General features: G+C 32.7%; 1 protein-coding gene across 1 annotated transcript; it reads left to right on the forward strand.

The window, feature by feature from the left end:
- The first annotated feature begins 2,002 nt into the window (after positions 1–2,002).
- On the forward strand, positions 2,003–2,929 carry LOC141516984 (olfactory receptor 4P4-like). The gene has a single exon (XM_074227929.1). It carries the CDS (start codon positions 2,003–2,005, stop codon positions 2,927–2,929), a length of 927 nt encoding a protein of 308 aa, XP_074084030.1.
- Positions 2,930–14,577: the final 11,648 nt, after the last annotated feature.

A 14,577-nucleotide genomic window follows, 5' to 3' on the forward strand; every position in this document is an offset into this window, starting at 1 on the left:
GACACTGTTATAGTGAGCCCCATTGATTCTTACAGTGACACAGTGCTTAATGTATTTCAAAATTCATTGTTTGACATTATCTGGTCTATCACCAGGAACCTATGAGATTTAGTGTTATCTCTTATGAGTCCTTTTTTTAAAAGTAATTTGAAACAAGTTATTATCAATTTCATATCATCCTGTTACAAACTATCCTTAATTGGACAGGTTTCTTTCTCTCTTGCTCTTAGCAGTCACTGGCACTAGAGAAAGAAATGTATTTATCCTAACGTAATTACAAGAAATCTCATACTTTTAATGAGGATTGTTCTTTGGTTTCTTTCAGAGCAGTTAAGTAAAGATAGGAGAAAATCTAATAAAAACTCTGTACTCTCTTTTTATTTATCTCTGAAACACTATCACTTCAAAAGAAAAAAATGTTATGTTGCATTTCATATATATTTTTGATTGTTAGAGAAAAAAGAAAGGAAGAATGAGAAAAGTACAAAAAGAAATGAAGGAAGAGAAAAATACAGAAAGAATGAAGTTATCTTTTTGTGTCCCTGCTCAAAACATTCCCTATATATAACTCAAAAATCACTTGAAATTTGCCTGCATAGACAGCTATGTTGTTGGAATTTTGGAGTCTGGACTATCTATTAAATTTGGTTTTATATTTGGCACATGACATTATAAAAACGTATAATAATTAGAAGAGGGCAATCAGTAAGGTGGAATACATTAATATCATGACATGAGCATCCATTGAAATTAATGGATATATTTAAACAAGACAAATATGATGCTATGGCCATTTTCAGTTATATAAAGGAATTACTTGACAAAAAAAGAATCATTTGTCTTTTAAAGTGGAACAAGAAGAACTGGATATAGGTTACAAAGAATTATATTTACTTTCAACACAAGGAAAAAATTCTAAATATTATTGAAATATGTATAAAGTCTGTTGGAGGTTATTTGTTTCTCTAGTGGTTGAGGGCTCCAGGAAATATATAAGTATATACCAGTATCCAAGACCTAACAGTCATTTAATGTTTGTGGTTGGAGTCTAGATTGTTTACAGTGGGAAATAATTTTGAGGTACAAATATGTGATATAATGTCAAATGGCACATGGGTTCTACCAATATTAGCTTTGTCTTTTACCTAGGCTATGGTTGTCATTCTTGTCACTATTTTCTGAGAATTTTTAAAGTATTTATACAAATTATACATTTAGTCACCTCATTTCTAGTCAACACATAATATGTGTATGTGCTAGTCTCTTCACCTGAATATTCTTTGGCCTATTAAAAACCAGGGATAATTTAATTTAATCGAATCATTCATTTATATTTGGGTGGGAAGGCGATGGCCTGTGAATAAAATATTTTTTGTATCACCCTCTATGTTATTCCTAACGTTCCAGAGTAATATTAAACTATTCAAATTGCTACTAAATTTTTAAAAGTTTTTTTCTTATAAAAAGACCAAATTTAGATACATTCCATTTATCTAAAAAGTCATATGTCTTCTTTATTGTTCAATTTTCCTTTTAATCAAATATATTGTTTAATTATATTGTGTTTATGTTATGTTAAATGTATAATACTATAATTTCATCAATTTTTCATGGTGACTAGACTCAAGAAATGAATTCTTTTAATTTCAAAATAGAGTCTTTGTATTATATGGCTAATGACATAATGACATCTCTTTCAGATTGAGCTATAATTTGAACCTGAAGTTTATCAGTGGATTTTGTTGGCAAAGAAAGCACTGTTGTACAAGCAATAAAAATTAGAAACTTTTTAATGAGAAATGTAATTTAAGGCTATCTTTGATGTTCTCATTTAAAAATGTTAAAAAATGAGATCAAATTCAAAAATACCGTGTGAGTTGTTATAATAGTATGGAATTTGATTGTGCTCACACAGAATCATCCATCTGATGCTAGCTAGGCTTTATCATACCCTCTGTATTTTCAGGTTTCACTAGTGGATAGTCATTTCTACTTTCAATTCATGGAAAACCATAACAATGTCACTGAATTTATACTCTTGGGACTCTTCATGAAGAAAGAAATGAAGACAGTGTGTTTTTTCATTTTCACTACCTTTTATTTAGCAATCTTCCTGGGGAATTTCATTATCTTCATCACCATCACTTACAGCCATCTGATGCAGCAACCCATGTATTACTTTCTTTGGCATTTGTCCTTCATTGATCCATGCTTCACTTCCACCATAGTTCCAAGGATGATTAGTGACTTAATGTCCTCAAGGAAGACAATCTCTTACAATTGTTGCATGACTCAGCTCTTTACTTTACATTTCCTGGGAGGTGTGGAGATTTTCATCTTGGTGTCCATGGCCTTTGATCGCTATGTTGCCATCTGTAAACCCTTACACTATATGACAATTGTCAGCAGGCAAAGATGTAACATGCTGATCCTGACTGCCTGGGTGATGGCTTTTTGGCATGCTGGTGCCCAGCTCTTTATGATGCTCAGGTTACCTTTCTGTGGGCCTAATCAAATTGAACACTATATGTGTGAGTCAAAACCGCTTTTAAAACTTGCTTGCACAGACACACGTGTTGCTAGTATCTTAGTCATTGCTAACACTGGAATGGTTGCTGTGCTAACCTTTCTGGTCTTGGTAGCATCTTACATCATCATATTATATAATCTTAGGAAGCATTCCGCTGAAAGTCGACGTAAAGCCCTCTCCACCTGTGCTTCCCATGTCACGGTTGTTCTTTTATTCTTTGTCCCTTGCATCACCACCTTTATCCTGCCTTCCGATAGCCTGAAAGATAAAGAGTTCTCAGTGTTTTATACTGTGATTGCACCTATGTTGAATCCTCTCATCTACACACTGAGAAATGCAGAAATGAAGAATGCCATGAGAAAGGTGTGGTGTAGAAAACCAGCATTCTTATTAAAATAAAGCAGATGAATTTCAATGTGTGATTTTTTTTCTTTGCATCACCAAACAATCCTAAAAAAATACATTATTACTGACTATTCAGACTCCAAATTGTCATGAAATATTACATTTCCTGACTCTTCCAGGATTCTGCCAAAATCTTAATGAAATTTTAGTTGTCTTGGCTATCAAGAGTCTTTTGACCTCTATTGATTATTTTTACTTGAATGCTGTTCTGTTCCCTTTTACTTCAGTTCTACTTAAGCATTGATTATTGGATTGTTTTGATAAAAACGTTTTAAACATTTATCTTTTCCATTTCATTCTTTGAAAAAAGGGAAGGGTATTAGGCTTATAGATTAATTGAGTTGTTGTATAGCACAATCCGAGTTACAAATCCTGTCTTCCTATGGAGCTAAAGTACCTGACGCCCATGTTTCTTAAGACTTCAATAATGTGCTGGATCAGTACAAATCCTGCTATATTTGTCACCATGGCTAAGGTTTCCATGTGCCATGGAATTTACTTCAGACATAATCAAAATTAGGTCAGTTAAAAAAAAGAATAAGATATATCCCTTCACCCATTTCTCAGAACCACAGGACAAAACTGACAGCAGGGATGGGAAGAGGTGTTTCATGATTCAATCATTCATCAATTTCTTGGTAGACTGGATTGGGGTTAGCTTTTAACGTCTGTGAAATTAGGACCAGGATAAAGATGATTGCTTCAGTCCCCCAGTTGTAAAGATGAAACTTGTTCTTGTTTGGCAGCCTATTAACAAAAGAAACTCTTAAATATGTGAAATGGGAATGAAGAGAAAAAACGTTTTCCATGTTAGGATTTCTCAGCACATTACAAACCTTTCCTTATGCTTTAAAAACTCAACTAGTCCTCAATGAAAAACAGACATCCATGTGTGAAATAGATTCTCTTGTAATATCTACATTGTACCTGCACTTACTATAAACTTAATAAATGCTTATTCAATGAATTTTCAGGGTTTGAAAGAGAATGACAGTTTGTCTTCTTGGTCTTCTGTTACAGAACTCATTCTTCCATAGCAAAAAGCCTTCTCTTTGCAAAGGTCATCTATGTCTAAAGACAAGGCCAACCCTCGGAAAACCTTTGAAATTGTCATTTTTTTTCTTTGATGTTCTTTAGCTTCCCATATTTTAACATCTCCCTGCCTTTTTGGTTCCTCTTCACATCAGTGTTTTTCTAACTGATGTATCCATTTGCAATCTTTCTCTCGAATATCTGCCAGGAGATTCTGCTATAAAGCATTCACCCAGATTTTAAGGTCCTTAACAAAAGTTAATATCTGCCAACATCTCATAGTTGTATAAGCCAAGAGAAAAATTCATAGTCTAAATTAACAGAAAGGCTATCTCTAATGCTTTTTACTGATCTCAAGATAAAGCATCCTTTTCTATATTATTTGTTTTTGAATACCTGGAAAAACAATCATTTCTTTAAAAATTGGGTAAAGATAGGAGAAGAATAAATGGATCAAAACTGCTTCCTATACATCCCAGACAAGAGTTGTCTTAAGAAAGAAAAGAAAATAGCTAAGTCAATAAATATTTTGAAGCTTCTACTCTATTCTAAGTATATTCACTGAGTATTCAAAAAAAAATCAAAAGAGCTCACAATATAATGGAGGAGACAACAAGCAAACACCAAGACACACAACCTCTATACAAATTCTTGTATATAATAAGGTATTAATTATTAATTTTAAGTTATAAAGAGAAGGAATGATAGGTTATTAAGAGAAGTAGTTGATTTAAATAATCAATAAAATGGATTGGAAAACTCTTCTTGTAAAGGGAATTTAATTATGATTTGAAGGAATCCTTGAAAATAAAAAGGAAAAGATGAGAAGGGAGAACATAGTAAGGCATCCAGAACAGTTGGAAAAAATGGCCAGAAGTGAGATTTAGAGAAAGTGTGGAATTTCAAGGAGTTCAAAGCAACTGCATAGAAAAAGGACAGGGAGTATGTTGCAAGAAGACTAGAAAGAAAGGTTTGGGAGAATGAAGGAAGGAGGGAAAGAAGAATGGGAAAAAAGGAAGGAAGGAAAGCAAGATTCCCTTTTTAATTATACATAGTAAATGAAAGCAAATGTATATTGACCTTTCCCCAAATATTTCTCATTCTTATTCTGAATGTATCACCACTCTTGATGTATATTTCTTCTACAGTTCAATAGAAATATAGTAAGTTATTTCATTAAACATTTTCTCAAAATCAAACTTATCTAATTTATATATCATGATTTTATATTTACTATAAAGTCATAATCTCTTTTTCAATACATTGTTTGAAAGGTATTGCCTTCCTTATTCAGCAAAGTTTCTTATTCTATGACTATACATATACAGGTATGCATATCTATACATATTTGCATTTACGTATGTTTATGAGATATGAGGGAGACACTATGTCTAGATAAAATATGTAATTCATAAGTACAAATTATGTCATATATAATTCATATACATATATAACTATGTGTGTATAGAAATTCATATACTCCTATATGGACATATATAGTCATGAGTATATTTCTCTCTCTCTCTCTTTCTCTCTCACTCTCTCCTTCTATCTGTTTCTCTCTATCTGAATGTAGCCATCAGAATGGCTACTTGATCCTTACTCTATGCTTGATGCATGGCCAATCCAGATGCATTGATATTTTGTTATCTATGGTTGCTGTAACTGAAAGCCACTGTTCAAACCAGCCATTACTACTCCTCAGCCTTCATAGGCCTCTCAATGCAAAAGAACTTATGTAACAGACTCCTTAGACTGTTGCTTCCCTGAATCTCCATTCCTACTACTATTTCTTATTCAGCTTCCTCTGCCCTGCTAGGACACTGAAGGACTTCAAGCTGTTTGCTTTTTCTTAATTTCATTACTCTATCTGTCTGTCTGTCTGTCTATTAATCTAACCCATTATAAACATTGAAGAAATAGTCAAAATAAAATGACGGCAAGCATTGATCAGACATAATGTTTTATTCTCTACAATTTACCTTTAACATACAGGTGGAAATTATTATGGTAATAGTCACCCAACTCAGAAAGAAGGAATTATTTGTCAAAAGCAAGAGATGTGCAAAATCATTAATCTTTTTGGAGGGCTGACAGTGAATGTTGCACAATATTAAGGTGTCTGTTGCCCTTCAAATGTTGTCATCTTTATAGAATATTATGTCTTCCTGGACTTTAAATATCATGCGGATAGAAAGAGTTTTCCAACTTTCTAATCTTTTTTCTTCCTGACTTTGTAATTAACAGAGGGGGGTGATATTCATGGATCCTTTCTTCATACCTATTGGCAAAGGTGACTGATACAGGCAGGCTGAGTACTCTCTAAAGAAGTCAAAAGGAATATAGATTTGAGAATCATTATACTTTGACAATACTCATGTATCTATTGACCTCTCTATGCATCTATCCGTATATCTATCAATCATCTTTATATCTATTATCCCTCTTGGATAAATGGATATAGTACTATGCATACAAATGTATACATGCATAAGCATCTATCTATCTATCTATCTATATATATATATATATATATATACATACATATGGAAACAAATACAAATATATGTAATATGCACATTCACATCTGTATATCTATCAATCATCTTTCTATCTATTATCTCCCTTTGATAAATGGATATAGTACTATGCACACAAATGTATACATGCATAAGCATCTACATATACATGGGAATAAATACATATATGTAGATATGCACATTCACATAAACACAGCTAATTAGTATAAAGTGGCTGAGGTCAACTTTAAACTCAGATCCCTCTGACTCCAGGGATAGTGGTTCCATTCCCTGGGCTCTCTAGCTTCCTTGATTGCCTCACATGCCATAGTCCTTATTCATCTCAGGACAATGGACCCCTATGGCTCTGGAGGAGAAAGTAAGACTGGTGACTTAGCACAGCCTGCCCTCCCTCAAATCCAATTAACTTATCGTTTCATTGTCTCCCTGATGATAAGATCTTTTTAAAGAATGAATGACAAAGAATGGGGTAAGGTATTTCCCATAAAAGAAGCAAGAAAAAGTTTTTATAGGGAATTGGAAGTGGGGGACATGAGGGAAAATGAGTGAACCTTACTCTCTTTAGAATTGACTCAGAAATTGAATTAAATGACCACTCTATTGGGTAGAGAAATTTGTTTTCCCTAGAGGTAAGCATGAGAGGAAAAGATTGGAGAAATAAGGTGGGAGTTCCAGGTAGGTGATAGAAGAGAAGGGAAGATTATAGGAGGGAGTTGTAAAATACAAAAGAGTTTTGAGGAGGGAATGCGTAAAAGGAGACAGAGAAGAGAATAAATGGGTTAGGGATAATAAAATAAAGAGAAATGCAGAGATATCCAGTTAGCAATAGTAACTCTGGAAAAAATATTGAAACAAGTTTCTCTGTATAAGCCCTCACTTCTCAAATGTAGCTAACTGAATCAAACATAAGAAATAGTCATGCCCCAATTGATTAATGATCAAAAGATTTGAAGAGGTTTACGATGAGTTTATGAATGCAATCTATTTAAATCACTTTAAAAAAGAGGTCCAAACTCAGTATTAATAGGAAATATGTAGGTTGGAACAATTCTGAGGTACTACCTTGGACTCACTAACAGGGCAGAAAGACAAAATGACAATTTTTGGAGGAGATGAAGGAAAAATGAGACATTCAAGCACTGTTGGAGGACTTGTGAAAGGATTCAACAACTCTATAGATCAATTTGAAATTTTGCCTGAATGTCTGTAAAATCATGCTTACCCTTTTACTTAGCAATGTCACTACCAATTCTATATTGTGGAAGAGATGAAAAACAGGAAGTAAAAGAGTATATCATATATATATATATATGCATATATATATATATATATGGATACTTATCCTTATATAAATAAAGATATTTATTACTTTTCTGGTGGCAAGAAATTGGAAATTGAAGGAATGCACATCAGTTAGGGAATGCCTAAACAAACTGTGGTGTGTGATTAAGATGAAATGTTATTCTGTTATAAGGAATGATGAGTATGATACTAAAGCATAGTTTATTTGTTTTTCTTGAGTTTTCTCTTTGGGGAGCTGGGGTAGGTTATATTTGCTTTTGCAACTTGTCTATTGTGGTAATATTTTTCTTCATTACACATTTTTAACTTTTATCCATTAATTTTCTTTTTCAGTAAAGGTAATGGGGTTGGTGGAAGGTAGGGTATTTAGAACTCAACATTTTAAAAATAAATGTTGAAACTTGTATTTGCATGTAATTGAGGAAAATAATTTAAGATTCTCATCATAGACACATGTACACACATATATTTTCACACAAAAAATTATACACAACATACAAAATTAAACATAAGCACACATGGATGTTTTTAATATGTGTTATTATGTAAATATGTTTGTGTATTGGTATCTACATTTTCCTATACAAATAGATTATAGATTACCAGGCCTGAAGTTAATGAAAGTCTGAGTTAAAATCTAAATTCATATACCGTTTAATTCTAGCCAAATCCCTTAACTTATTTTGCCTCCATTTTCTCATTCATATATTGGGATCACAATATCACCTACATCATGGTGTTGTTTTAAAGATCAAATTAAGTCAAATTTAGGAAATGCTTATCACAATTCTAGGTACATAATGACATGATGTCCAAGCCCCAAGAGACAGAGTTTCTGGTTATTAATAATCCATCTTTTAATTAGACTAGTGTGGAATCATGAAATTGTTGATCAATAAACCAGATACCACCTGCCTGTGGATACTCCAAAATCTTTAAATTGTTTCTCAAAAAATAATGCCTTGTCAAGTAAAATCTACCCTTATTCCTGGACATTTAATGAGAAGGTAGACTAGTGGACTTCATATCCTCCTGTTGAGATCATGACTTGATTATGATAAAATGCCTTTAGGCATTTTGAAAGTACAATCTATCTCCATTTATACTGCTCTGTATCAACATAAATTGGGTCACCATGAACTTTAATGAAAGGACACAAGGACAGGACTTCTTTCCCCAGTCTAAGTAATTGTCCAGACTAGATTCTGTTTATAATCCAAAGAAAAGTTAGATCTCGCAAGTGAGTAGAGTCCTGCCCAAGATTGAAGAGCATATTCCATGAGGGCTAGGAGTAATTCCATTCATCAGGCATCCTTAACATACAAACTTTAAGAATTAAACCAAAATCTGGAAACAGAAGAATAGACTGGAACATGAATTAATAATTTATAATTGATATAAGAGTATACCAATAAATTAGTTTGTTAGTAAACACTACAAATAAGATTAAACATTATTATTGACTCTTAAACCAACTTCTGCTAGACCTCTTTTCATTTTCCCAGAAAAATTTTGTTGAATAGTCAACCTCTTATTCGATAATTGGAGACTTTGATTTCAACAATTATTATAAAATCGAATTCATGTATTTTGCATAATTTGTACCTAATCTATTCCTTTAGTGTTTTTCTTATATTTTCTTATGCAACACCAAATTGATTTGCTGATTATTTATCTGCAAATTAATTAGGAAATCAGTTAGGTTGAAACCACCTTATATTTCAATTTTGATTTATTTCTTTTTGAGATTGTTGACCTGAATAACCAAAATTTCATTAGATTAGTTCCTTTACATGTCCTCAGTACATCTTATAAATTCATATTGTATAATCTTCTAATAGAATGTAAAATAGGCACAAACCACTCTCCACCCATGGCTCGCTCATCATGGCTGTGGTCCTGTTTTCGCTGTCCTGTATATATCCATGAGCCACACTCCACAATACCAACAATAAAGACAAGGATTATGCTTCTGTGTTGTAAACTGATTGCTTCTTTGCTGAATAATTTTATTTACACACAGAGACATACATAAATGAAGAATGTCACATGGAAGTTGTGATACCACAAAACAGAATAGGATAAAAATAAAACATATAACATTTGACTTGATCTATCCTTTGAATCCCTAGTTCAAGATTATTTTCATAATCTTTAATTTTTCTGGCATGAGTAGTATCTTAATTTAATTCTAATAAAAACTTTGAAAATATATACATTCATCTAGTCTAAAAATTGATCTTTTCATAATCCAGTAGCAGGAACGCATATTTGTGTCAGTGTGTGTGTGTGTGTGTGTGTGTGTGTGTGTGTGTGTGTGTGTGTGTGGTTGTATGTGTAATACTATCCTTTGGAGAACAATCCACTTTTTTCTCTCCCCACATTTGGTTCCTATTATCCATTTGATCATGGCTCAATCAGTTCCTCTCTCTTTCATATAAAGAGACTGATGTTTTTTTTGAACACAACACAGGATGGGGATTCATGTATGGCTTGTCCAGGATGGCAAGAACCAGGATATGAGAATTGAGAGACTTTGATTCTAAAGCCTTTATATGCTCCTTATCCTCTGTGTCCATAATCCTGGGTCCTTCCTGTATCTTTGTTTGCAAAGGCTTTAATGGGAGAAGAGGATATTGCTTTCTCAGTGGTCTCCTTGTGAACACCTTAGGTTAGGTTTTGAGATTGCCATAATTTGTAAACAAACACACAAACACACATAGACATATAAAGAGAGAATTTATATTTATTAAATATTTTTGAATGGAAATTTTACAAGAAAATATATTCCTTATTATCCTGGCAAAACCTTTATCCTTGAAGTGAATTGATAATTAATTTAAGAAATTATGAAATTATAAAATTGGAACAAGCACAACTGATATGTTGAGTACTGTCTGGGAAAGATCTTGATGTTAAGTGGGAAGTGAAGCTGTAATCATACTTTAATAAACAGTGGGAACAAATGGTGAAAACTATAATGGTGGGAGACAAATAATGAAAAGAGCAGAGAGGTAAAACGGATGGCTACAAAGAATGGAATGGTGAAGGAAAGCATGTAGCAATATGGAAGATGACAGGGAGAGAGAGTGGCAAGTGTCATTAAATCATCAGCCTCACTCTCTTTTCCAGAATCATCAAAATGCAGAGGCAAATCCAAAGCCAAAATGCATATTAATGTCTAAGAATGCAATAAATGACCTTTCTATCTGTGATATTTGACTAATTTCTAAAGTGCTCCGCAGCACCTGTTTCACCTGTCCTCCTCATGATATTTGAAACTAATATTCTCATCGGCCCATTCTGAGGGGCAGTCTTCTCGAGTTTGGAGTAGAAACACACCTCCCTCTACTCACTCAAAAGTTTAAGGCATCAGTTACTCTCAATTTGGTTTAACCTAGCAAGAGAACTTGACTGGGTCATGACAACTCTTTTGTTTATATATTTGCATCCATTAGTACATGCATATTTTCAAGTTATAAAGTTTCCCTTCACCCTCCCTTCCCACCTCCCACCTCTTGGCAGGGAACAACTAGTTTAGCATTTTACATATACATATATACATATATATATGTATATGTACATATATATATATATATATAGTTAAACATATTTACAAATTAGTTAAGTTTTGGTATGAGGAATTAGGATTAAGGGGAAAAGATACATAAGAGATTCTTATTTATGAAGTGTTCATCAGATTCCGTAGTGTTCTTTTTTCTGGATATTTTGGAACATGTAGGACTTTTCTCATTTTTTAAAATTTCTTCAGTATGTAGACCTATAACTGGAATTGCTGGGCCAAAGATTATGAATGATTTTATTGCTCTTCGGGCATAGTTCTATATGGCTCTCTAGAAAGGATGGATCCATTCACAATTCCACCAGCAATCCATCAGTGTCCTAATCATCCCACAACCTCTCCAACATTGACCATCATACCTTTTACTCATGTGAGCTAATCTAACAGGTGTGAGATAATACCGTATTGTTGTTTTAAATTCTCATTTCTTTAATCAATAGTGAGTTGGAGCACTTTTTCATATAATTATATATAACTTTAACTTTTTCATTTGAAAACTTTTTGTTCATGTCCTTTGACCATTTATCAATTGGTGAATGACTTGAGACCTTATAAATTTGCTGCAATTCTTTCTATATTTTAGAAATGAGACCTTTTTTAGAACTCCAAGTTGTGAAGATTATTTTCCAGCTTTCTGATTTTCTTCTAATTTTGGCAGCATTGATTTTTTTTTTGGTGCAAAACCTTTTTATTTAATGTAGGGAAAAACATTCAATTTGCATTTTGGTATAGGGTGCGAGCTTTGGGTTTATATCTACTTTTGCCATATTATTTTCCAGTTTTCTGAACAATTTTTGTCAAATAGTGAGTTCTTCTCCCAGAGGCTGATGTCTTCGGGTTTGTCAAATAATTGATTGCTGTAGTCATTTACTGCAGTTGCTTTTGGGCCTATATGAAGATATTTGAACCTATTTGAAGATATAAAAGATAACCCTGATTGTATTCATGAATGGCATTCTAAATATAATTCAGCTTTCTATTATTGCTGCTTCAAAGGCTCTTGTGTTTTTCTATTAAATAAATTAAATAAATAGAGACAAAAAAGATATCCATGCCCTTGGAATTTTGTGATTCAAAAGGAAATTCATATGTCATTGATTCAAAACCATTCATAGTTCCTTGTTTCTTCTTGGTCATCTCAGAGAAGTTGTTACTGAGTTTTTGCTAGAAAAATCTCTATCAAGAGGAAGGAAAATGCCCATTTTATTCACCTTCCTATGGTATCAAATGTCACAGATTTAGAGATAAGAAAGTCAAGAGTTTGAATTCCACATCATATTTACTAACACAAACAACATGTTTTTAAAGCATAGTTTCCTGATGTGTATGATGGGGACATTAAGATTTAGGATTTATAATTTCATGCTGAGATTAAAATGGATTAATGGATTTTGGATATCCATAATCACTATTATTTTCCTTCTTTCTATTGAGTTGTAAGATCATATGTTTTCATGCCAAACTTTTAAATTGTACAGTCAACCCACATCTCACACTTTCACTTGATATTCCTTCAAATATTAAAAAAAATTAATTTCCTGTGATCTTTTCTTTTTCTCTTATTCTATTCATCAATCTAATTACATAACATGATTTTCAATACTTTAATGATCCTGGTCATTTTCCTTTGAATATGCCTCATTTTTTAAATGTCCTTCTTAAAGGACATTCTATGTTACACTTGGTGAACCCAACACCCCAATCAGTTTCTTGAAGTGGCTGAGTATGATGGCATTTTTTAACACAATTGTAACAGTGTTGGGTTATGCCCAACTAACTTAACTATTACTGATAACCTAATACTTGACTCAGTACTGCTATAGTCAACTTTTCAGATGAACATTGAAGATCCAGGAGAAACTCTGTCTCTTGGTGCATGGTCTTCATGTTGCTAGGTGCCTAGAATTGTGATAAACATTTCCTAAATATTACTTAATTTGATTCTTAAAACAACCTCACAATGTTGGTGATATTATTATCCCTATTTTAGGAATGAGAAAACAGAGGAAAAACAATTGAAGGGATTTGTCTAGAAATAAATAGTATATAAATTTAGATTTTTACTGATACTTTCATTGACTTCAGGCCTGGTAAATCTATAATCTATATGTACAGGAAAATGTAGATACTGATACACAAACATCTACATAGAAACACAGATGTGTGACCTTGGACAAGTCACTACGCCCGATTGCCCTGCAACCCCCCCAATACATATACATGAAGCATCCATGTGTGTGTGTATATAAATTTACATGGATTGCATATACAAATTCACACATATAAATTTCATGCATGTATATACCACATGTATAAATTACATGTGTGCACATATATACACATATAAAAATAAATTACATGGATAAATATATACATAAATTCAATGTATAAAATTACATATATATCAATTAAATATATAAATTTACATGTTTGTGCAGGTGTATATGATGATGATCTTTTCTATGTATATGATGATTCTTTTCCCCAATTACATGCAAGTACATATTTGAAAATTTATTTTTAAAATCTTGAGTTCAGAATACCCTGCCTTCCACCATCTCCATTCCCTTCAATGAGAAAGATAATGGATATATGTTAAATTGGGCAATGAAAAACATTACCATCATAGCCAAGTTTCAAAAGCAAACATAACCTCCCCCAACCTCCCAAAGAGAAATTTCGAGGAAAAAAAAGAACTAAGATTTGATCTGTATTCACAACCTATCAGCTCATTTTGGGGATTGATAGTATTCTTTATCATAAGTACTTTCAGAGTTCTCTTGGATCCCAGCTTTGCTAAGAATAGATAAGTCATTTAAAGCTGATTCTACTACAACTTTGTCTATAGTACAATAACCATTGGATCTGTTCATGCAAGCTTTTTATTGAGACTATAGTGTTCATTATTTTTTTTAATAAAACAGCATTTCATGTTAATCAAATACCACAATTTGTTTCGATATTCCCTAACTGATGGACATTCCATCAATTTTAATTTTCTTGCCACAAAAAAATGTACTTATGTATGGCACATGGGCCACTTTCAGTTATCTGACTAGTAGAGAATTTTTCTCAGCTACAGTGAATGAGATGGGAGCCAGAGATGGTATGAACTACAAGTTTATTCGATTCATGTAGTGGTTTATATCCTAATCTACATATGTACTTGCAAACAACTCATGCTA

This window comes from Macrotis lagotis, chromosome 3 (genome assembly GCF_037893015.1).
Source record: "Macrotis lagotis isolate mMagLag1 chromosome 3, bilby.v1.9.chrom.fasta, whole genome shotgun sequence".
Classification (NCBI taxonomy): domain Eukaryota; kingdom Metazoa; phylum Chordata; class Mammalia; order Peramelemorphia; family Peramelidae; genus Macrotis; species Macrotis lagotis.